This window comes from Ictidomys tridecemlineatus, chromosome 9 (genome assembly GCF_052094955.1).
Source record: "Ictidomys tridecemlineatus isolate mIctTri1 chromosome 9, mIctTri1.hap1, whole genome shotgun sequence".
NCBI classification, from domain to species: Eukaryota; Metazoa; Chordata; class Mammalia; order Rodentia; family Sciuridae; genus Ictidomys; species Ictidomys tridecemlineatus.
The window spans coordinates 146,561,548-146,584,902 of NC_135485.1; the positions used below are offsets into that span (position 1 = coordinate 146,561,548).

Here is a 23,355-nt window from a genome sequence, read left to right on the forward strand (position 1 = left end):
AAATTTTGCAACTCACTTAATAAGCATATCTAATGAATATATAAACTAATTATATATAATGTGTGGTGTTTCACCACCATTCTTTACAATAATGGTGAGAATCCTAGTTTTTAAGAGTTTAAGTATTATTGAAAGAGGAATGTGACACAGGACACACTGTGACACCCTCCAGAAGTGTGAAGGGCAGTGGTCCGCACAGAGCTCCGTCTCTGCCTGGTAACAGCACAGCCCAGGAGCATCGGGTGCCTCCGAGGAGGCCTGGGAACGGGGACCAAAGCTGCAGCCATACCCCCATGACTAGACTAAATTCTCCAAAGACATTATACACTGGGGACGGAACTAAAGAGACATCGGTCCTGTGACACCCAACCGACAGGCTGGTCTCTCCCCACGTAACTCGCTGCTCCACTGTGCTACCAAGGCGATGCCATCAGAGCGTGAAGGACAGGACTTAATCTGCCCTGGCGGAGGCAGGTAGGGTGGTTAGGGGGGATTTCCAGAGAGGCAGCCTCAATCTGGGCCCAAGAACCGACAGGGTTCCTCCAGGCAGGAAGGAGAGTGAGCTGGGGGAGGAGGAGGGCACAGAGCAGCAGGCCAGGAGCTGGAGGTAACCTGGGGCCAGCAAGGCACGCATGGCACGGGCTGCTCCTGGTGTACCTCACTCCCAGTCAACCAGAAAAACAGGCCTCTTCAGGAAATCAAGAGAAACAGGCTGGCGCTGACCTCTTGCTCCTGGAAACCAAACCAGAAATGATGAGTTGAAATGCAAGAGGCAGGAAGTAAGCCCTCACCAACCTGAGGTCATCGTGGGAGCAGATGCCTGGACAGTGTGGATCTGAATCTGGAGCCTAAAGCCAGTCACGGTGGTGCACACCTGTAATCCCAGCTACTGGGGAGGCTGAGGCTAGAGGATCACACGCTCAAGGCCAGCCTGGGCAACTCAGTGGCTCCCTGTCTCAAAAGACAATACATTTTAAAAGTTGCTGAGGAAGTAGCTCAGCGATGAAGCACTTGCCTAGGACACAGGAGGCCCTGGGTTCAACCCCCAACGAGGCGTACGCATACTAAGCCTCGTTCTCACTCCACCTCAACCTCCTGACAAGAGTTGACCTGAGATTTCAATATTTAAAACTGGATTCTCACAAGGGCTAACACCATCCAGATCAGCCTCCTCATCCAACAAAGAAATATCCAAATATTATCTGGAGACAACAATCTCATTTGAGGTCTTTAGAATTTTCACCAACTATATTCAATTTAATACAAGTTCACATGATTATTTATTTATGATTAGTCAAAATCACTAGGAATATGAGCGAGCAAACAGAAATAACAAAATGACACATATAGAAAACTTTCAATACTGTAAGCACTCATTACAGGATACAAAAGAACTATGTATAAGATAATTTTAGCAGGAAATGGTAGAATTTAAAAAAATTTGTATGGAGATGGACAGCAAGCCTTTATTTTATTTGTCTATTTTTATGTGGTGCCGAGGATTCTACCCAGGGCTTCACATGTGCTAGAGAAGTGCTCTGCCACTGAGCTATAGCCCCAGCCCTAGAATATTTTAAATGAGCAAAAACCATAAAATTTTTTAAATTACCATACAGTTTTGAAAAACAATCTAGTAGGACACTGAGAAATTTTAAAAAACAATAATAATTATTCACAGTAAAAATCCATATATTTATCCCCTTAATTTATATATGTATATGAGTGTGTGTGTGTGTGTGTGTGTGTGTGTGTGTGCTCGCGTGCGCGATTTATTGTCTGTTTTCCCATTTTTCTCTTTAAATGCAAGTTCCTCCAGACAGGGGAGTATTTGCTTTGATCACTGAGGTATCCAAGGGCCTAAAACAGTGCCTGCCACCTGCACTAGCTGGAGAAATACTTGTTGAATAAACGGTGAAACTGTTCAGGACGTAGCAAAGAGACAGGAGGAGAGCGAACAGGAGAAAGAGGTGTTGGGGCCCCGAAGGCAGAGCCAGGTGTTCGCTAGAGTTCCCGGAAGAGCAGCAGGAGACAGGGGCATCTACCACAGTGTGCTGCAGCCTCCCTCCTTGATGAAGGACATCAAGGTACAAATATAAGCACGTCTGTCTGTGCTGGTGACACCTCCTCAGGGGCAGCATACTGACTGTTCTCAGAGTGAGGAACCGTGGCGGAAGGACAACACCTGCTGGGCCCTCCTCACCCAGTGAACGCAGGACATGCCCCAGGGCGGGCAAGCGCTTTGCTCCTGACAGAAGCAGCAGAAGACGAGGTTGGTTTCCATGCAGAGCAGTGTCCCACCGCGAAGCCCACAGCACCCTGGGAGACGCAGAGAAGCAAGATGGGGGACGGGTCAGAAGCCTTCCCAAGTGAGGAGGAGATGGGGAAGGACAGCAGATCCGTGCCTGGACAGTGCACCCTCTTCAGCAGGCCAGTTCTAGGGAAAAACGCAGGAGGGAGATGAGAAATAAAACTCTCTGTGCTCAAGGACCCCTTGGTGCCCAGAGGTACACTTTGTCCAGTTTGAGTGCTGCTCATGTAGGCTGCCTTAGCACGTGTGTCCAAAATGTTTGAAACAGCAATATTCATACAGGAGAGAGGAGGAAGCAATGAGGGATGGGAGGGAGGGAGGGAGGGAGGGAGGAAGGAAGGAAGGAAGGAAGGAAGGAAGGAAGGAAGGAAGGAAGGAAGGAAGGGCCAGATTCTATAAATAAGAACACAGAGGGGCTGGGGATACAGCTCAGTGGGTAGAGTGCTTGCCTCGCATGCACAAGGCCCTGGTTCCATCCCCAGCACCACAAAAACAGACAAACAAAAAATCCATAGAAAATAAAAGTCTATTCAAATGACTAAACATTGTATAGCAGTGAAGACAAATGTCCTCTGTTATATGAAACCCACAAATGGATCTTGGAGGCATGATCCTGAGAGAGAAAAGCAAGAAGGCGCGACACCGTTTTTTATAAAGCCTACAACTTAGTGAAGCTCAATGCATGGTTTAAGGAGACTTACTGTGCCATTAAGCCCTTCTCAAACTGCAAGGAAACGGCAAGGGGACAGTGCCTCCCCTGGGGTTAGGGGAGAAAGCTGGGGTCCAGAGGGGGCAGGGCCCTCCACGGGTCTTGGCAGTGCTGGGAGCAGCTAACCCGAGTGACAGGCATTTCCTTGTGCCAACTTGACCCATCCCAGGAGGCCCAGATTAGACATTATTGGGGGGCATATCTGTGAAGGTGTCTCTGGCTGAAATTAACAATTTAATTGGTGAATTGGTAAAATAAATCGTCCTCCCCAACGTGGGTGGGCCTCTAATCCATTGGCCTGACACGCTTCCTGCCTGCAGGCTGCAGCTGGGACTTTACCTCCTGTCTTTTAAACTGGGGTGGGCAGAACAGCAGCCCTCATTCTCAGGCCTGTGCCCTTGGACTGAGATATATATATATATATATATATATATATATATATATATATATATATATATCCACTTTTTTATATAAAATATTATTTAAAAGACAAAAATCCAGGCTTGGGTTTTAGCTCAGTGGTAGAACACTTGCCTAGAATGCGACAGGCACTGGGTTTGATCCTCAGCACCACATAAAAACAAACAAATAAAATAAAGATATGTGTCCATCTACAAATAAAAAATATTTTAAAAAAAGACAAAAATCCCTGGCCTTAATCTTTGCAAGTATTGGCTCTACAGAAGCACATAGAAAGCTCAAATGAGATGATAAATGTGAAACCATTTCAATTGCTATAAGGATTGTTATTTTTTAATATGTGCATATTTTTCTTAATAGAGCCGTAAGCACCTGGAGAAAAGAGACTGGTTGTGTTGCCTGGGATATATATTGAATCATGTCCTTCCTGGAACTGAAATGTTAAAGATGAAAGGGAAAAGAAAGATAACTTGGCCTGTATCCAGGGGGCAAGAGAAATTCATTAAGGGCTTGCAAGAGAGTGATAACATCTGGTTTGGATGTAAAAGATGAGCTGGCAGCCCACCAGAGCGCCGAGGAGCAGAGAGGCCCACGGGACACAGGACAATTAAGAAACTATGGTAACCATGTGGCCTGGAGGTGACGTTGTCTGAACTGGGAGGAGACAGCGGGTGGGGGCTGGAGCCCAGAGGCTGTGCCCTGGGTGGGGGCTGGAGAGTGGCCTGCTTCCTCATCCGGGCAGCTCGTGGGCAGTGAGGGCAAAGGAGGGAGAAGGGCCACGTATGAGGGAGCTGCCCACCAGGTGTCTAACAGGTGCCTGGGAAGCACCTTGGCTCTCAGGTGAGGGAGGAGGTGCTGGGCCAGGAGGCCTCCACTCCTGAGGGCCGAGCAGCAGAGACCCCTCCCTCCAACACTCCCGTCTGTGCCTGGCGGGAGGACCCTGGCAGAGGCCACAGAACTTCCTTTTCTGACCCTCAGAAGTTCAGAGCCCAAGGAATTCTTCAGGTGAAATACAGCATCCAGAACACTCAGCTGGGGGCCTGGGATGCAGCTCAGGGAAGAGACTGGCTGGGCCCAAGGTGGAAGGGAGAGAGCCACAGCCACTTCACTTCTTGAAAATCCTGAACTGACTTCAAAAGCCGCTGAGTGTTCGCCGAGTTCAGTACCCTGGGGAGGAAGGAGGAATCTCGCTGACTGAGTTTCTAGCCTCAGTACCCCAATATTCTTTTATGTGAATGACGGTTACTCAGTTAAACAAGGAATCTGTGTTTGACTGGGTTTACAATTATGCAAGAGTGGGTGGGATGTTCTCAAGTCACCCTTCACTAAAGACTTTTAATTCCACAGAGATAGTTTCCAACATTATGGGAAACCATAATCTGAAATTTTTATACAAAATATGTTACTTGAATAAAGCAGTCATTGGTTAGAATATACTGAGTTTTATTTCATGTAGATTCGTTTTAGTTTTTAATGAAACTACTGAAGAGTTCTATTTCAATAAAGGGGTGTGTTTTCTCTGAACAACCACAGTTGTTTTGTCCCAGAGAACATGATAGATAAACTTTCAAAGTTGTTTAATCGGTGAGAAAAGATCTACTTGCTCTTCAGCCATCTGTAGAAATCTGATTTCAAACATATGATGCAGTTTATTGGAAGGAAGAAGGAAGGAGGGTGGGAGGGAGGGAGGGAGGAGAGAGCAGAGGAAGGGAGTGCTTAATGACAAGAAGGAAAATGGAAGTTCTCATCAACAGTGGCGTTGCCCGCAGCGCTGGGCACTGGTAGACCTGCTTCACGGTGCCAGGCCGAGCCCGCTCCACGCTACCCCTGAAGCCACTCTGTGTGTGCCACGTGTGAAGTTTATCCAGTGCTGCTCACATTCCCTCTCACTGCAGTCGGAAAGGCAGTTATCAATCTGGGGAAATCCAGAAACCTGCGTAGTTAACAGGACCGTGAGATTCAAGGATTATCGTGCTACCCACCCCATAGAGAGCTTGCAAACCATCACTTTCTGTTATTTCGGGTAAAAATGCTATTTTTCTTCTTGGTGCTAAGCACTGTGCTGCTTTACGGTGGTGCTGACCTCACTGGCTGACCCGCTGCCCGGCTTTCCCACGGGAAGCATCAACAAGCGTGGCTAAACCCTGAGGCGGGAGGGAGACCACCCGAGTTGGGGTCCTTTTTGGACACTTGGGTGTCCTCCCTTCACCTCTTTATCAGTCAGCTCCACCCACCGTCATGAGTGCTGTGCTCTGCTGCTACACCAGGCTCTCAGGAGAGGCCACCGGGTGACTGCTACCTAACCGTATTATTAGTTTTGTTGGTATTGTTATTCTCTTCTGAAGTTGAGAAAAACACGCCAAGGGCCCAGGGGACAAGGGCTGACTTCCTTCCTCCGCCGTCCTTTAGCGGGTGTCAGGAATCAGGGGAAGAAGGAGAACTAAAGTGTCTGGATTAAAGCCTCCGACAGGGGTCAGAGTTTACGTAAAGCTCCTGCCGTTGCCAAAGTGGCTTAGCTTCAAGGAGCCAGGAGGTTCCAGGAAGGGCGCTTGCTAAATGCCAAGGACTGAACCCAAGAGTGGGATCACTCACCAAGGAGGAGGAGGACCTCAGTGACACACAGGGGCACAGCAGGAAGGAGAGGAGCCGCCAGTCAACTCACCCTGCACAGCTATCAGCCCCCTGCTCCTGGCTTGTCTTCTCAACTTCACGGATTTTTAACACTTTATGTTTTATATTTTACATCCACTTCTTCCAAAAATATGCCTGGAAGTTCCTTGAAGACAGGAATAGCTGTCTTTTCAAAGTGTCTTTCTCCGCTGCCTGTGCTAGACTTGTGTTCAGTAAGTACGCGATGGCTTGGACAGCGAGCTCAACAAAAGCTCATTTTAATTTGAGTGATTGCGTTTAAAAAGGGATTCTACTTACAGAGGTAACAGGTGGTCACTGCAGAAACTCAGAAAATCTGAGGGAAAATGTGCAAGTTGTCAGAAACCGAAAGCGTCCTCCGGCTCCTGCTCCCAGGACAGTGGAGGGTCTGCAGCTTTCTGCTCTGCTAGCTCCCGGGGAAATGCCGCAGCCCACAGTCCTCACTTAGTGGACGTCACGGACTTTCCCACATCAATGAATGTTCTTCTAAGACGTGATGTTTTGCTGGTTCCGTGTTCCGTTGCATGGAAACACCATGAATCTCCTGGACACCCAGATCATATGGATCCTTTTTTTATTGTTATCCTACTGTGAATGTTCATAACATAGCAAATACACACAGCAATCGATAAGCAATTGATAAGCAATCAAATAATTGATTGATCTCTAGTAAAGAATGTGCAATTAGTGAGACTTAAAGAATAGAATTGAATAGGATTGTACAATCAGGTATTGCATATTTTACATTTCGTGTGGAAAAAAATAGTAATCTCTTGAGCTCTTCAGTATGGTTAAGAAATAAGATCTTGAGGTTTTACAGGGAGAATGTTTGCTTTGAGAAACTAATTTCTTAAAATATAAAAAGATTATAAAAAAAATCAAAGCCTTCAGTCTACAGTGGAACAAACAAAAAAAATTTACACAATTTACTATATCACTTTGAGTGATTAAAAGATGTGGGAAGAATTTCTGCTAACTCAGGAGAGTTTGAAGGCCAGTGCATTCTGGAAAATCTGCATAGAAGCTCAGCACTGAGATATATGATCATTGGCCAATTCATCTCAGCTGTGACACATACAGAAGTCCCTGTGGCTTTTCAAAAATCTCTGAAAGCCTAGGCGAAGGTTATACGCTTAGTTATAAAACATGGGACCCAGGCCGTCTGTCACATCCCAGCACCAAATTTTCAGTGATTTTTATCTCCCACACAGATGATGAAAAATCTCAGAAATGCCTCAGACTCTCCCATTTAAAGGAATCCAGCCAGGACTAACTGTTTCTACTCCTTTTCTGTGTCTGGCTTCTTGGTAGCTCGTTGAAAGAACAATCAAGGCTCATCGTGAGAGAAAATGCCCCTTTACTGAGGAATAGCTCTGTATATTTATAGAGTGGTTTGACAGTTGGCATGGGTGCTTTCTGATTGGTGGGTAAGGATCATGTGATCCAGCAGGGCTAGTCTGATTGGTGGGTAAGGATCATGTGAGCCAGCAGGACTCACCATTGGATGGCTCTTCTCAGGGACGGGGAGGTTAGTCTTTGGAGCTGGGGGGACTCCCAACACCCGTTACATTTTCTTTCTTTATCCAAAAATGTAAACAGGAGGCAGTGTGTCAGACTGTGGATGAACAAGGGTTGCGGAAGGATTGTGACTAAGGTCGTCTCATGCACAACCTGGTCCTTGCTCCCCATGTAGCTTTTCATCTAAATTGTGACCCAAGAAATGTACAGGTACAATGAAAGAAAGCAACAATAAAAAGAGGAGCAAAAGTGACTCAGGCCATGGGATGGAGAGACAAAGGACAGAAGACCTCCTCTCGGAGGAAGTCCCAGCTCTCTCAGCACCACAACCGCAGCCCCTGCAATGCATCCAGATGTTGCTTTGCCAGGACACACAGACTCTCAAGGCTCAGAGATGCTGTTTAGATGGATGCACTCAAGGAACACCCAGGTCCCTATCCTCAGCATCGCTCAGCCCTGCTGCCCTTCACCAGCTTGCTTGGCACCTATGCAGGAAAACCATGTTCTGAAGGAAGTTCAGTTCTTCAAGGATTTATTATAAAATGAGGTGGGTATGCTGTTCAGCAGAAGCAAAAGCAAAATTGCAGAGCAATTAGTGTAGCATGGCTCCACACTTATGTTTAAAAGCAGCATAAAACCCTATTCTTGGCTAACATCTCTAACAGTTCTAAAGAATGTACTAGGTACTAGGCACTGCCCATGATTCATGGGTAATTCATTTAACCACAGGCACTAATGCCACTACCAGCTCAGGAATAAGGAAGCTGAGACGCAGAAAGGACACGTAATTTCTTCCCAAACCAAAAAATGTTAAGGAGTTGGACTCAAATTCTGACTAAGTAGCCTGGCTCCGGCATCTGTGCTCTTGAACACATTAAACTGACTATTAAATATACACATATATCCCTGAAACCTATGCTCCAAACTCTTTGACTGTAGTTATTTTTGAGGAAGTGGGCAGGGTGGGGGCAGAAGGTGAAAGGGTTATTAGTGTTATGGTTTGGATGTGAGGTGCCCCCAATGCTCATGTGTGAGATATGCAAGAAGGTTCAAGAGAGTCTTGATCCAGTCAGCAAACCATCACCTGATGGGATTAACTGGGTGGTGGCTGAAGGCAGGCGGGGCGTGGCTGGAGGAGCTGGGCACTGGGGGTGAGCCTTTGGGGTTTATATTTTGTATCTGGCTAGCGGAGTCTCTCCCTGCTCTCTGATCATCCTGTGAGCTGCTTCCCTCCACCACACTCTTCTGCCCTCATGTTCTGCCTCATCTGGAGCCCCGAAGAATGGAGCCGGCCTTTTATGTCCTGAGACCTCTGAAACTGTGAGCCCCGGAATAAACTTTTCCTCCTCTCCAGTTGTTTGGCTGGGTCCTTTAGCCACAGCAGCGAGAAAGCTGACTGAAGCCATGAGCTCCTCCTTTGGCTTGTTTAACTTCTAATCACTGGGATAGATCCACTGATGTAGCTTTCGGGTTTTTGTTTCACCTGGATTTGGTTTTGCTCCGTTAAAAAGAAAAAAAAAAGAAAAAAGAAATTGTGGTGTGTTTCTAAATTGCACGGGGTTTGTGCCCAAGGTACAGTGGTGGCGTCATTTAAAAGGCTCACTGGTGGTGATGAACTTGCCTCCAGGGGAACACTGCCGGGAGAAGATTTTTGAGAAGGAAGAAGATTTGGCAGGCAGACATTTAGGGTGGGCACATAATTGGTGCTCCATAACAGTTTTGCATGAATGGTTCTGGGCAGAGGGATTGCATAAACAAACTCTGAAAGGAAAGGTAGCAGCAGATGAGGCCCGAGACATAGGCAAGGCCAGACCACCCAGATCTGATGGGTGAAGCCAAGGGCATCATCTAGAGGTGACTTGGGGTTTTTAAAGGGGGGGATCACCCTGCCCTCTGTCTGGACCTGTTTCAGATTCCCAGGGCCTCATCCCACAGGTGTGTATCCACACTAATCTGTAAGGAACAGGAGGAAAAGTAGCTGCTGCTGCTGCTAATGATGGTGGTGGAGATTTGAGATCAAGACTGTGGCCTCCATCAGTTCTGTCTCAGGTGCTACACCAGACGTACATCGTCTGTGTTTCAGTCAGCTTCTGTGTTGCTGTGACCCAAAGGTCTAACGAGAACAACTTGGAGAAGAAAAGTGTATGTGGCTCCTGCTTTCAGACGTGCAGCCCAGGGTGGGTGGAGTCCACAGCTCTAGGTCTGAGGCGAGGCCACACACCAGGCAGAGGGACAGGAGAGAAGCAGGTCAGGCAGGGCCCCTAGGAAGCAAGAGAGCTCTGCTCACCAGGGACAGAACACGTACCCCAAAGGCACGCCCAGCTGACCCTATCTTCCTTTGGTCACCACCCAGCTGATCCATACTAGTGATCAATCCACTGATCAGGAAGCTCGTAACCCCAGCAGTTCACCCCTGAACCTTCCTGCATTGTCTCACGCATGAGCTTTTGGGGGACACCACACACATAAACGGTAGCAGCCTGTATTTAAGATCCTCTCATTCATGGTCCCATCACTGTCTTGGGACCATGAATATTTTTTCTTGCTTTCGATGCAATTTTAAGGCTTGTAGCACATGTATGTAAATCTGGGAACAGTTCTGATGCCACAGACAGAATCTTCTTACACACTCTCCCTGAGGCTGTTCTAACTAGCCTGTTCCAGGTTTCCTTCTCCCAGTTCTAACGCCTAGATCCTCAGTGCACTCTTGCTGCTTGTGGTGAGCTCTCGACCTTCCTCCTGAAGTCAATTTTTTTCTGGAGATTGGGCTCCTGCTGAGCTTTCTCCAGAAGTGTCTTTGTTGATTCTTTTAATTTTTTTTGTTTAGTTGGAGTTGGATACCTTTATTTTATTTATTTATTTTTATGTGGTGCTGAGGATGGAACCCAGCGCCTTGCACCTGCTAGGCCAGCCCTCCACCGATGAACCACAACTCCGGCCCCCTTTGTTGATATTTTAATGCATTTGGCAACAGCCCACATAATATTTCTAGCCAAGGATGAGCTGTTTATTTTTAAATAAGGTATTATTGGAGGCATAGGCCCTTGAATGCATTTTTGGTAAAAGTCCACCTGTGATCCGCTAAGCTGGCTGCACATGGAAATTGGAGGTGTTCGTGGTTTGGGAGCCTGCCATCCCCTCCATGGTGTGTGTGAAGCCACTCTTTCCTCTGGGACTTCAGAATTGTAAGCGGCTGCTGAGCAGCCAAGTGGGCGAGAAGTCTTCATAAAACAAAGGAACACCTTAAAGAATGAGTCCTTTCTGTTCTGTGGCCAAGGCTGATACGGAACCGCTATGAGAGAAACTTCGATGTGCAAGAGCTGCTGGCTTCATGCAGAATCCAAGTCTTTAGTGATCATTCCTGGCTCTGCAGAAAGCATCACCTTCCCAAGATGCCAACAAAGCCCACTAGACACGGCTCCTTTTCCAGGATAAATCACCTCTAGCCAAGATTCAAAGCTTTCCAGTTTCCAGTTAGCCAGTCTGCTGTTTTGTAGTCAAAGCTAAAGCTATTGCATGCAAAATTACATAACCTGTCTTCTTTTTGGTTTACCATGACATAGATCCTTATTAAGGGGCCTCTATCCCATCTTCAATGGGCGTTCTAACTAGGTGATGTCCAAGGCCTGAATTCACACAGCAGGTTTTCAATAGGGCTCAATTAATTATGGACCGAATTTGCTTCTCACCTCTGTGAGTGGACTTTCCCAGTCCTTTAGACCCAGGTGCTGTTGGACAGCTGGGCTCTCCACGAGTCCTTACAGGCTCATTTCAAATCCCTTCAAGGGCTGATACCATCACCCAGAGAGGCAGCAGCCTTCTCCAGGGCAGGAACCTCACAGATTGGACTCTGTTGAGGTGTAAGCCACATGAGGAAAACCTCTCCCAAGAAAGGATCTAATGCAATAAAAGATCCCTGGAGGCAAGTGCGTGATGTTTTCAAAACTGTTTACAGAATGACAGTATCAATGTGCATATATGAAAATTTGACAGGGACACTGCAGAGGACTCAAGCACTGCAAGGCGACCAGATTTCATGTCTTTAAATTATGTTTCAGTCCTGCACAGCTCATGATTTTGTGGACGCTGTAACCCTTTCCTTTATCCCTGAAATTCTTAAAGATATTACATTTGTAATGTCACATCAAAAATAAATTGGGTTGCACATTTCTAAGCTTTCATGTGACTATCTTGTCACTTTGACTTTTAATCAAAATATGCATTAAAAAGAGTCCATGAGCATCCCAAATATTTCAATACGTTTTAAAGGTAACTTATTCCAAGTAAATACAGGGAGAAGAAGAGACATTTTTTAGCTTTTTTGTTCTATTTTCTTTGTGCTTTGAATCAATGCTTTTGTCCAAAGTTGAGTTACAGGTGCAGGGAGTCACATTTGAAGATTGCCACAGGAAGATCAGTGTTAAAGTGAGACCCTGCCCCTTCCCTGTATTCATAACTAGCTAGACCGGCTCCAGCACCAGGCAGCTCCCATCTGTGGGTGGGGAGTAGATGCCTGTACTTTCAAGAAAAGTAAAGGGAGAGGAAGTGGTCATCTCTGACCTGGTGATGGAGACCAACAACTCTAGCCTAGCGCCAATGTGGAACATTCTAACCTTGGAGCAAAGTACATTTGGAACAGAATAAATTCGACACAAATGGGCGGGTGAGCAGAAGAATGGAGAATCACACCTAATATTTTTAGTGTCTTTCTTTTTTGGGGGGGGGTCTCATTAAGTTGCCCAGACTTGGCTTGAACCGCAATCCTCCTGCCTTGGTCTCCCCCGTGGTTAGGATTACAGGCAGCACCACCACGTCCAGCTGAAGCTCTAACCAGCGTTTTTAACATGCCCTAAGACCCAGCCTGGGTAGGATCAATAGCCTGACATCAGCCAAGGTGGCAGCACCAGGCCAGGAAGGCTGACCCGCTTGTGGACAGGTGGCTCATTGGACCATCTCTGCAGTTTCCCATCTGCAAGTCATGGGAGGCTTTTTCTCCCTCAAGGAAGGACAAATATAACTTTGAGGAATATGCCTTTAAATAGTTTTTAGAAGAAGGTCAGCCTGGGTCACAGGGATTAGGATGAAGGAGAGTTGTTCTGAACTTTGCCAAAAATAAAGGCTGGGCAGATTTGAGTTCTGCAAGTTCACACACAACACACTGGAGAGGTGGGCGCCTGGGCTGTGCCCTGTGCGTCCCACTCCCCCACAGCCGGGGGCCTGGAGCCAAGGGCTGGGGTCCCACTCTTCAGATTGCACTAAGAAGCAGGAAGCTGGTGGAGTCCAGGCCTTGCTGTGAGAGAGCAAAGACTGGTCTGGTGGACATTTCACATTTAAACAAACGTATCAACAAGTGTGCAGAGCAGGACGTGGGCATCAGAAAATTGATGAATAACGTGCCAAGCTCCGTGGGAAAGTTATTACCACCCCTTGAAGAACCAAGTTTGCTCTTGGAGACTTCTGTCCTGGGGAGAGCTGTTAATTTTTTCATCTGTAAATTTAATAATCATCAAGAATGATGAAGGGCTGGGATTTACCCTTCTGTTTGCTGAGGATGTTGCCAGTTGCAGGCTATGGGTGCTGGCTCACGGCACAAAACTCCTGGGCCAGAGATCAAGGACGTGTGTTCTCATTTCAGGGGCAGTCGCCAGAGTCACAGCATTGTGCCTCTTCCTTGATTCCCAGTTCCCACGGAGGGACATGAAGAGGGCCAGATGATACCCCACACACAGTGGGTTGCATTAGCAGAGAAGAATCCCAAGATTAGGTAACCAGCAAGCAGGCCTGGCCAGTGCCCTGGAGAGCCTTCTCTTTGTTAGACTGGACAGTGAGCTCATTAGCTCTTTGCTTCAGAGAAGGCCACCCTCTCCTGCTCCCAAGGGTTTCCCTACAAACATCCTTCAAAGTGTGCTCCAGGACAGAGGCAGCCATCGCCTGTGCTTGCAGAGTGCCTAGAAATGGGGGGTGCTGCTTGGAGAATTGTCTGCTAACAATGATAAATTCATCTCTGCTCAATGATGAGCCCCTAGCTCTGCCCCTTAGTCCGAGTGCCACTCCCTCCTTGGATAGGGAGGCTTTCTAGACAACGCTATCAGTAGATGTTGATGGGGCGGGATTAGGGCGAATTCGTAGGGGTCAGGATTGAAGCTTGCATGCAGGGAGAAGCACAGTGAGAATCCTGCAGGGGAGAGTCACCCAGGCCCGGCTTGCTGCTCCGCAACTCCCTCTCCCACCCCAAAGCTCCTTCTTTTCACTTCATTTAAACACACGGCTAGTCAGTGTATTAAAGGGAGATTTATTGCAATTTTTGAAAAATGTAGATCCCTCAGAGCATGAAGGATTCCCAGCTTTCACAACGCGTGTGGATTTGTGTAAGATGGTTTTCCTGCAACAGACGGCACTCATGACTGACAGGACAGAAAGGCAGACCTGGGAGAGCACCTGGGGAACTCTCAACTAAGGTGTGCCCAGGAGCCCACCACCAGGAGGTGGGGGGGCAGGACCGCAAGACGGGAGGCAGGAGTGCTGAAGGGTCGTGGGGCTGCTGTGTGCACAGGGGAAGGACGCGCTCTCCTTCCTCGCTTCTGGAGTGCTTCGTTTCTCAAAAGTCTGCTCTTGCACTGGCCTCTGCCATTATCTCTTGTCACCTTCATTGAGCACTCGCCATATACAGCTTGACGAGTACACTGCCGCGACAAGGTCATACAAGACTTTTGGGAATTGCCTGGGACCTCCTTGGCCTGTGAACAGCAAAGCTCACAGCCAGTGGGGAAGGCCGAAGCACGGGAGCGACAGCTTGGCAGTGCTGTTGAGAGTGGCATCTAGAGGCCCCAGGGTGGAGCCCTGCTGCAGGACCCAGACTGCAGGCTTCTGTGGTCGTTCCCAGGTTCACAGTATCCAACTGAAGGCCATTACAAGTTACATGATGCCTACTGTGTAGAAAGCATAGTTTCAGGTGCTGTTAACACAGAACCTTATAGCAGCCAGAGGAAACAGCTATAATGGCTCTACCCTCTTGCAGAAGAGGCTCAGAGGGGTTAAGTAGCTTCTTCACGGTCGCAGAATCTCTGAGCAGCGGAGAACGGATTCAATTCCAAGCCCTGGCTTACCATCTGAGTTCTTAGATACTGTCACTGAAACAGGTTTAAGCTAACTGTCCTGGAAATAGAACCATCATTTATAGCTTATTTCTATGATAAAGTAAATTTAGAGTTCCAAACTTCTGACTCAGGAGGAAATTTTCAAAACACAAGTTTCAAGTTTGGGAGCTGTCTGGGATCTCCTTGGCCTGTAAGAACTGTAAGGATGAGGGATTGACAGTTTATAGGGCAATGTGAATCGTGTGTAAAGGCACTGGGATGTTAACATGATAACTTTAGGGCTCTGTTTTGGGGGATTCAACTGTTCTCATAATATGTAGCATTTCCTATTCTATTAGTTGCACTGCTAACATGATTAGTGATGTCAAGTTACTTTAAAAAAGCAAAGAAAAAATCCATTTATAAGAGAACTTCTATTCCAAGGGAGGATAAAATGTGCACTGTTGGGAACATCCTACCTGTTCCCAAGCTCTTGCTCCCCTGAGGGTGTGCTCTGGAGCACCTTCAGGTTGGTGTTCAAGAATTAACTGTGCTGCAGGGTCTCCTTGTGTGTCACAGAAGGCACTGGGGAAAGGGAGGAAGGAGACAGAGGGGCTAAAGGAAAGAACGGGAGCCTCCACAGTGTGCAAAACAAACTTTAAGGAAGGTACAGGATTTTCTTTGAATCTGAGGACTTTTGAAGACCATCTCTGCTGCTGGGTTTTTTAAAATCACTAATTTTATTTGGATTTATCATAAAAGTTATGCTTTGCTTATGCCTCAGTGGCTGCCTCTAGTTGAAAATAACCTGCATAAACAGCTGTATCTTTTGAATACTGAATACTGATTATTGTGTTCCCCCAAAGAAGGAGCAGACCTTGAATATATTACAGGCCAGCACTTTTTTCATGAGTACAGACGGCTACAGGCCTCTCGCAAGAGGAGAAAACAAAACAGAAAAGTCCTGTCGTTTCTCTAAGAGCCTACTTTCTTGTAGATTCCCTCTTCTTCATAGAGTGTGCTCCAGGACCACACTTAAGATAAAGAAGAACCAGACTCCGGGGCCGGAGCTGTGGCTCATGGCAGAGCATTAGCCTGGCATGCACAGGCCCTGGGTTCGACCCAGCACTACCAAAAGGAAGATAAAAAAGACAGACGCTGAAGGAGACCACTGCCTTGCTCAGGAGAGGCAGGCAGTGTGATGGGCTGGCTCTTGTCAACACAAGACACATCCTGAAGTCCTCGTCCCCAGTGCCTCAGAATGTGACAGACAGCAGTTGCAGGCAGTGGTAACAAAAGTTAAATGGGTAATTGGTTGATCCTAATCCAACATGAGGGGTGTCCCCATAAGAGGAGGAGACAGGCACAGGCACAGAGGGAAAGCTCCCAGATTGAGGGAAAATAAATTTCAGTTAGTTAAGCCTCAGAGTCTCTTGATAGCCCCGGGACACCAACATGGCAGGTGTGAGAGTAAGCAGCCCACAGAGCTATCCAGAGCCTCTCCAAGGCCATGGGCTTGTCATGCAATTAGAAAGAACCTGCAGATTTCTTTAATTTCTTCAACAGCCTTTATTGATTTCCTGGACACCAAGCACTCAGCTAAATAGCAAGAGCAAAAAAATGAGCCCCAAGTAGCTCAAAAGAAGTAAGAACCAAATCACCAGCAAGGAATTCACACTTCAGGGAAAGACAGGCATAAGAACTAACTTCTGTCTGCTGTGACCAAGGCTAACATGGGGTGTACGGAGAGGCAGGGGACTTCCCCGGGATGGAGGACCGCTGTCAGACTGGAAGCCACTTCTAAGCTAGGTTTTAAGGGAAAAGAGCAGTGTGCCAGGTAGAAGGAGAAAGAGACATTCTGGTGTGGCAATGTCACAGACCACGGCAGGAAAAGCCACAGTTGTCAGGTGATGAATGAGACGTCCAGCGTTGCTGGCGTGGGAATGCGCCCGTGGGAAGGTGGGAGCAGACATGCAGAACTAGGGTCAGCCCACAGGGGGCTGGGTATGCCAGATTTGGATTTTAACCTGAAAGCAGTGGGAAGTCTCCAGAGATTTTCATAGAGGCAAGTCATGATCAGACCTGCTGTGAGCAGAGTCTCTTGTATGGGGAGAGGCAAGTGGCAGGAGCCAGAGGCAGAGAGGACCACGGGGCACTCGGGTGTTGGGCAGTCTGCCTATAATTCAGAGGTGGGAGGAGGGGGTCTGGTGACCCTGTGAGGGGGCCTGTCCACCAAAGAGTGCTGGACAGTGTTCACTTGCTCCTGTTCTCCCTGTATCAGTTATCTTAAGAAGTATTCTTGCTTCTTTAAACATAAACACTTGATGTCAATTTAACAAAAATGCCTGGTATTTTGTTTACTTTTTAAGAATTAGAGTCAAGGTAGCTACATTGCCTCGCTGGTGCTTTGCTTAAATTGGGAAGATCTGCTCCTCCAAGAAGCACACCCCAACTGGAGGCAGTCAAAAATGAGCAGATCTTGGGCTGGGCTTGTGGCTCAGTGTAGAGCATTTGCCTAGCACGTGGGTTTGATTCTCAGCACCGCATGTAAATAAATAAATAAAGTAAAGGTCCCTCCACAACTAATAGAAATACTTTTTTAAAAAAAATGAGCAGATCTTATTTCGTCTCATCACAGCACCTCTGGTATTTTTTGGGCCTGTGGAAAGCTGCCTATTGGAGGCAATAGAAAATCTTGGACAGTACACTGTCCAGGCCTGGTCGGTTGTCTCACTGCTGGCCTACCTTTAGGGTTGGGGAGGGGAGTGTCCACTTTCCTATTTGTAAAAGGAGCAGACCCGACCCAGGTGTGTGGCTTAGGGGTAGAGCGCATGCATGCGGTGTTCTGTTGCCAGCACCGCTGAGTAAACGGGGAAAATGAAATAAAAGGAGAGCACCAGAGGCTCTCTCTGATTCCTGTTGACCAAAATTCTGTAACTCTTTCCTCCCAGAAGAATGAGCACTCTTGAATTTTGCAGGATTTTTTTTTCAAATTTTAAAATGATTTAAAAATTTTCGTGATAAATATCTCTGGGAAAGTACTTAGTCTTGTTGGATGAACGAAGCTGTTACATGTACAGAAGCATCACGCACATTAGAAATAGTGCCAAGCTGCAGCACAGAGGCTCTCGGGAAGCTCTGCAGGTTCAACCTGCAGAAGGCAGGACGAGCGTGGAATGCTTCTGAAATCTGGGCTGGAACTCCAAATGTGCCTGCGGGGAAGCCGAGGAGCTGGCGTGCTCCTCTCCACCTCCCGAGCCAACTTGCTCTGGGGGTGCTCGGGAGCTCTGGTGGGGAGAGGAAGTTCTCCCGAGACTTGGCTCCCCACCTGCTGGTCTGTCTGGTTCCTCTCCGGCGCTGTCTGAGGGCCTGATCTTCCCCTCCTCCCTCCCCTCCCTCCTCTCCCTGAGTAGCGCTGCTGTCCTCGCAAGTGATGCTGTCGGAGGCCGGGGACGGGCGCGCAGGCGGCACCGCCGCGGCCGCGGGGCCGCAGCTCCTCTCCCGGCACCGGCGCGCGCTCCGCCCGGGCTTCCTTCTCGCGGCCACTGCGCGGCGGCTCCCGCGCTTGGATGGTGGGCGGCGGCGCGGCTCCGGCTCCCGCCTCTAGCCGCCAGGTCGCGGGCAGCGCCGCGCTCTCCCGCCGCCTTCCTGCCCCGGGCCGCGCGGGCTGCGGGAGCCGCTGCTGGCCGGGAGCGGCGCGCGGCGGAGGAGGCCCGCGGCCGGCGCGATGTCCACCAAGGTCAGGAAGTGCAAGGAGCAGGCGAGGGTGACCTTCCCCGCGCCGGAGGAGGAGGAGGGCGAGGACGAGGCAGCCGAGCCGCAGCGCCGCCGCCGGGGCTGGAGGGGCGTCAACGGGGGGCTGGAGCCGCGCAGCCACCGCGCGCCGCCCGGCTCCCCGGGGCCCGACCTGTGAGTACCGGCCGCCGCGCCCCGCGCACGGGAGGGCGGCGCCACGACGTGCGCGGCGGGGCGGGTGGATCGGGGCGACGGTGCCCCCGCCGACCCGGCCCGGCGCTCCCGCTCCGTCCCGCTCCGCCGAGGGACTGGGGTGCGGGGCGCCGAAGGAAGGCGCGGAACGGCCCCGCAGACGGACTCTGACGGCAGACACGCGTCCAGCCAGCAGAGCCCGGCCCGCGCGACTCCCCTAGGACTGGGACCCTCGGAAGCAGACCCCGGGGTCCCCAGGCTTACCTGGGGAGGCCGAGGAAGGGCACGATGCGCACCGACCCTGGCCGCCCCAGCTCCCCCGCGGCGTCCCCGCGGGAGCCACCCTGGGAACTCGGGTCCCCTCCACCTCCCGCTGTCGGGGGGGGCTCAAGTGGGGAGCCGGGAGGGGCGGTGCGGAACGGGGTGCTGGGTGCCCGCGGTTCCTGACTGCGTTCCTAGTGGGGTCCAGCTAGAACCGACGCCGCCGCGTGTGCCTGCGGAGGGAGGGGGCGCGCGGCCGCCCAGCCGCTTGGTGCCAACTTGGGCTGCGGTTCCCACGGAGCTCAGGGTCCCCGACTGGTTTTCCTTTTCTTTTCTCTTTTTCCTCCCCACCCCCGCACTCTCCTCCCCGGCTTTTTCCTTTTAACGAAGGAGCGGTCGGCGCTCGAATTTGGGAAAGAGCAACTTTTCTGAGTCTCCAGCCATTAGTCTGTGGCGAGGTGCAAAAAGACAAAAGGGGCGGTCGGATTTCGGGGTGAGATGCCCGTGCTTCTCTTCCCACGATCTGGGCTCTGCTGAAGGGCTCCTTGTCTTTTTTAGGAAGCGGCACAGACTTAGGTAGAGCCTGGGGTCAGAGGAGGCGGCGGCCACCGACAGGCAGAGCCCTGGAGCTGGTTCCTGGGTGGGGACCGAGGCTCTGCAGCGCCCCCTGCCGCCCCCAGCTGTTCCTGCCGGGCAGAGACCTTGGGCCTCTGGGACTCACCCACTTGCTTGGCTGGAAGGAGCTGGTACCCAGCTGGATCTGCCTGTAGGGACAAAAAAATCGGTGGCCGGGAGTAGACGCCATGGTGAGGGTTCTGACTTGAAATGAGCGGCGCGTTGCTGATGCGGAGTAGGGTGGAGTGGAAATGGCCCAGGAAATGCAAGGACAGGCCTGAATCCTGAAGAGCCACAGCTGGCTTCCGTGCTCCCCTGAGGGGTTCAGACATTGTCCAGTTTTCTCTTGGCCAAATTATTTAGATAAACTTGCTCAGTTTCTTGATTCTTTAAAAATTCTTTCTTTCACCATAAATCCGGACAAATTGGGACACCTGAATACTCCTATCAGGGAAAGTAGGGCGGAGTAGATTGCTGCACCCGCTTTCGAAGTTTGAGGTCAGTTGCAGAAAGCCCTGGAGCAAGGCTAGTTGGGGACTGGCCATCTGAGGGCTAGTAGAACCCGCGAAACTGTTTACTGACTTTCCATAACCAGCAAGCCAGTGCCGTGGTACCTGATTCCCACAGGTCTAGGAGACTCGCTTAATGAACGCTTCTTCCTGTTTATCTGAAGCCTGCCACGTGGTGAATCAGAGACCAGCTCATAGCAGTATCTGCAGCAGCTCCACTCCTCATGTTCTATGAGTAGAACGAGGCCATGCTAATAAATGCTGTTTATGTGTCACTGTTTAGAAATCAGCAGACAGCCCTAGCTGGGCCAGAGAGAGTGCGCCTAGCAAAGCCCCACGGTCATTTTCAGCAGGCAGAGGAGCACAGCTGGGTTCGGAGGATAGTGAGTGAGCCTCGGCCACTGTTGTCAGGAGAGTTCCTCAGGGAAATCCTGTGGCCTGTTTCATTCTGGTGTTCCACTAGGGAAATAAACAGACTTAGGGACAAGAGTGTCATCTGCTGTGTCACTAGCCAGCCTGTTGTTGTTGTTGTTGTCTTCTTTGATAGAACCATTTATCAGCCGTCAGTTCCAGCCAAGGCTTCCTTCACCCCAGCTGTGTTCAAACCAGGACCAGGGACTGCTGTCAGAGATTACTTCCTTCTAGAAGTTGTTGGGTTGTTAAGTGTCTGATGAACTCCAAGCAGGCGTTGGAAGACCGTCCTCTTGGGATTCAATTCAAAGACATTTCTTGCGCGTGTCCCTGTGCAAAGTGCAGGCTGCGGAGGCAGCGCAGGGGACAGGGCCAGCTCTCCTCCACTGGGGGTCCAGAGTGTCCTGAGAGAGGTGGGCAGAGACGGAGCGTGAGCAATCATGCTGTAAGTAGCACAACAGAAATGCTGGGCTAAACATTTTGAATTGGGACATTAATGTTGGGGGGCTTATGTGCCAGAAGGTGACAATGGGGAGCCATTGATGGGTAGAAGTGGCCGGTGGCAGACCCGGAAGGAACACACTGAGGCTGAGATGGCTCTGTTATCGTGCATTGTCGATATGGGTGAAGAGCAGGGTCGTTGGCGGGGAGGATAGACACTCTGCTCCCCATGAAGGGTGCGAAGAGAAGGGGGTCCTGGAGGATCTGGTGATGATTTGACCTAGTTAACCAAGACTGTTGATGTCACTATTGAAAAGAAACAGAAATGAGAGGGACCTGATTTTTCAGGTAGTAGTAATGGAAGTGTCAAGCACAAAGGTGGAAATGCAGGTTTAGAGCTCGGAGCATCTGGGAGTGTGTGGAGGGGTGGGGTGGCTGGAGTCGAGAGATTTCCCAGAGAGGAGCGTGAGGAGAGCAGCGGAGAGCCCAGCGATTGTGTGTGTGTGTGTGGGGGGGGGTGTGTAACTTTCTTTTAGAGGCAGGGACAGAGTTAACAAGCAAAGAACAGAGAAAAAGAGAAGGAGCAGGTACTCTTAGCACGGGGCTGCCTAGAGGAGAGCCCCAGGAGAGGAAGAGCCACCCTCGGGTGCTTCGGCACACGTGCACAAAGCCCCTGGCGTTCTCAGCAGTGTGAGCTCCAACAGGGGAGACTTCTAGGAAACAGAATTCTGCCTCATTTTTCTTCAGAGGAAGTACTGCCCCAAGTTAGCCATGATAATGAGAGCAGGGATCTGTGTTCATGTCATACTCTGCTGCCGTGTGCACTCAAGTCTCAGCTCCTCACAGGGCTCGCCCTGGCCACCGTCCGCAGATGCCGAATTGGAACCAAGAAGTCATTTTCTGAGTTCCTTGGCAAATCAGCAATGGCTTCTGCGGCTCCACTCTGTGTGAACGGGGAGCCAAGGGGAGCACGCAGCGCCCTGTAACCTGGGACCGGTGGGCTTTGTTGCTGGCCCTGGCCCTGTGGAAGGCTCCAGGCTGGCTGGCTGTGGCTGTGGGTTTGGGAACCGTGTTGTGTGGGTTGGTCAGGCATCAGATTGGAAGCCAGGCCTCTTCCCCCCCTGGACTAGGAGTTCAGTCTCCGAGGGACTGCCAAGTCTCCAGGGGCTGGAACCCACGCTGGGGACCGCAGTCGGATGGGTGTGGCGTTAAGGAGACGGCCGCTCTCTCCCAGGTGAAGGTCTGATTTTCGAGAGCAGCACAGCATGGCTTTAGACTCGAGGCCTTTGATAATCTGCAAGCTCTCATTTCATGACCAGTTTCGTATCCTAGAGTAGCACGTTCACTAAGTAAACTGTGGAGAAGTCGTTTTTTGTTGGTGTGTTATATTTTGTAGGCTATCAAAGTAATACACGGACATATTGTAGACGATCGTTTGGGCTCAAAGGCCTATAAGAGGACCGGCACCCGCGGCTCCCGGGTCCTTCCCTCTCCTGGACGTCCACTCCATGTCCAGCTCCTCCCTGGGCTGTTTAGACGTCGTCTGTAACCTCAGGAGACAGTTTTTGCTTGTGTATTCCTCTCATCCTCTCGACATAGTTTGCCATAATCTTTCTGGTTAATACCTGATTTGAGGTCTTCATTATTACAACCCTGTAACCATTGATCACTGCTAAGTAATACTCTAGAACTACCTTTCTTTCATAATTCCCTGTTTTTCTTGGAGTAGGGTCTGACACATCTTGTCTCGGCTTCTGCAGCTTCGTTTCCTGGAGCCATCTCTTCTACAGCTCTCTGACTTACTCTGTGTACATTTAAATTTGTTCTCCTTAGGGAAGTACTTCCTCATCAGGGTTATTCTGAAGGTGTGCTTTGAGATGGGTCTTTTTTCATTACCTAAACTGGGTCCTGGCTAAATCCTTTCAATTCGGAGATTTTTGTTCTGATTTGATTATGGTTTTCATATATCATTTCTTAAATTATTTTCTGACCACTACTTTTATTCTTCTCTCTAGAATACTTATTATCTGGGTGTTGTATTTCCTAAACATCCCCTGATTTTTGTATCTCCTCTCTCCTGCTTTCCAATACTTATCTCTTGTGTTCTTTTATATTCTTTCTGAGATATTTCTCTGTATCTCTCAACTATTTCCCTGAACCTCTTTCACTTTAGCGCACACACACGTGGACACACAGGAGTCAGTGCGGGGAGCTGAAACTAGGGCCTAGTGTGAACTGAGCGCCTGCCGTGGCCCTGAGCCCCGCTGTTGGAAGTTTAACCCTCTCTTAGGCTACAAGGATTCCTTTTTTTTTTTTTTTTTGGTAGCATTCTTTCTTGTGTCAGAGATGCAGTGTTTTTTAAATCCTGTTTCTTAGGGGAGGAGGGATTAGGAAATAATAAAGCCAGCATTGGTGTCTGGATGTGGGCAGGGCTCCGGCTGCTCTTGGCTGGTCTCTCTCTCTGTGTCTGCAGAGCTCAGTGTCCTCTCTCCCTGCAGGACCTCCGTGGTG

At 49.5% G+C, this 23,355-nt stretch overlaps 1 protein-coding gene across 3 annotated transcripts in view; it reads left to right on the forward strand.

Moving 5' to 3' along the window:
- Positions 1 to 23,355, forward strand: part of Trpc3 (transient receptor potential cation channel subfamily C member 3) — a 114,969-nt gene that overhangs the window by 38,078 nt on the left and 53,536 nt on the right. Inside the window, exon 1 of one of the 3 annotated variants that reach the window (XM_078022156.1) lies at positions 18,114 to 18,589. The exons of 1 other annotated variant lie outside the window; for it this stretch is intronic. In XM_078022156.1, the coding sequence (XP_077878282.1) occupies positions 18,408 to 18,589 (182 nt within the window). In that variant the 5' untranslated portion in view covers positions 18,114 to 18,407. Of the gene's footprint in view, positions 1 to 18,113; positions 18,590 to 23,355 lie in introns of those variants that run through there. One more of the 3 variants, XM_078022157.1, reaches the window with a different exon arrangement.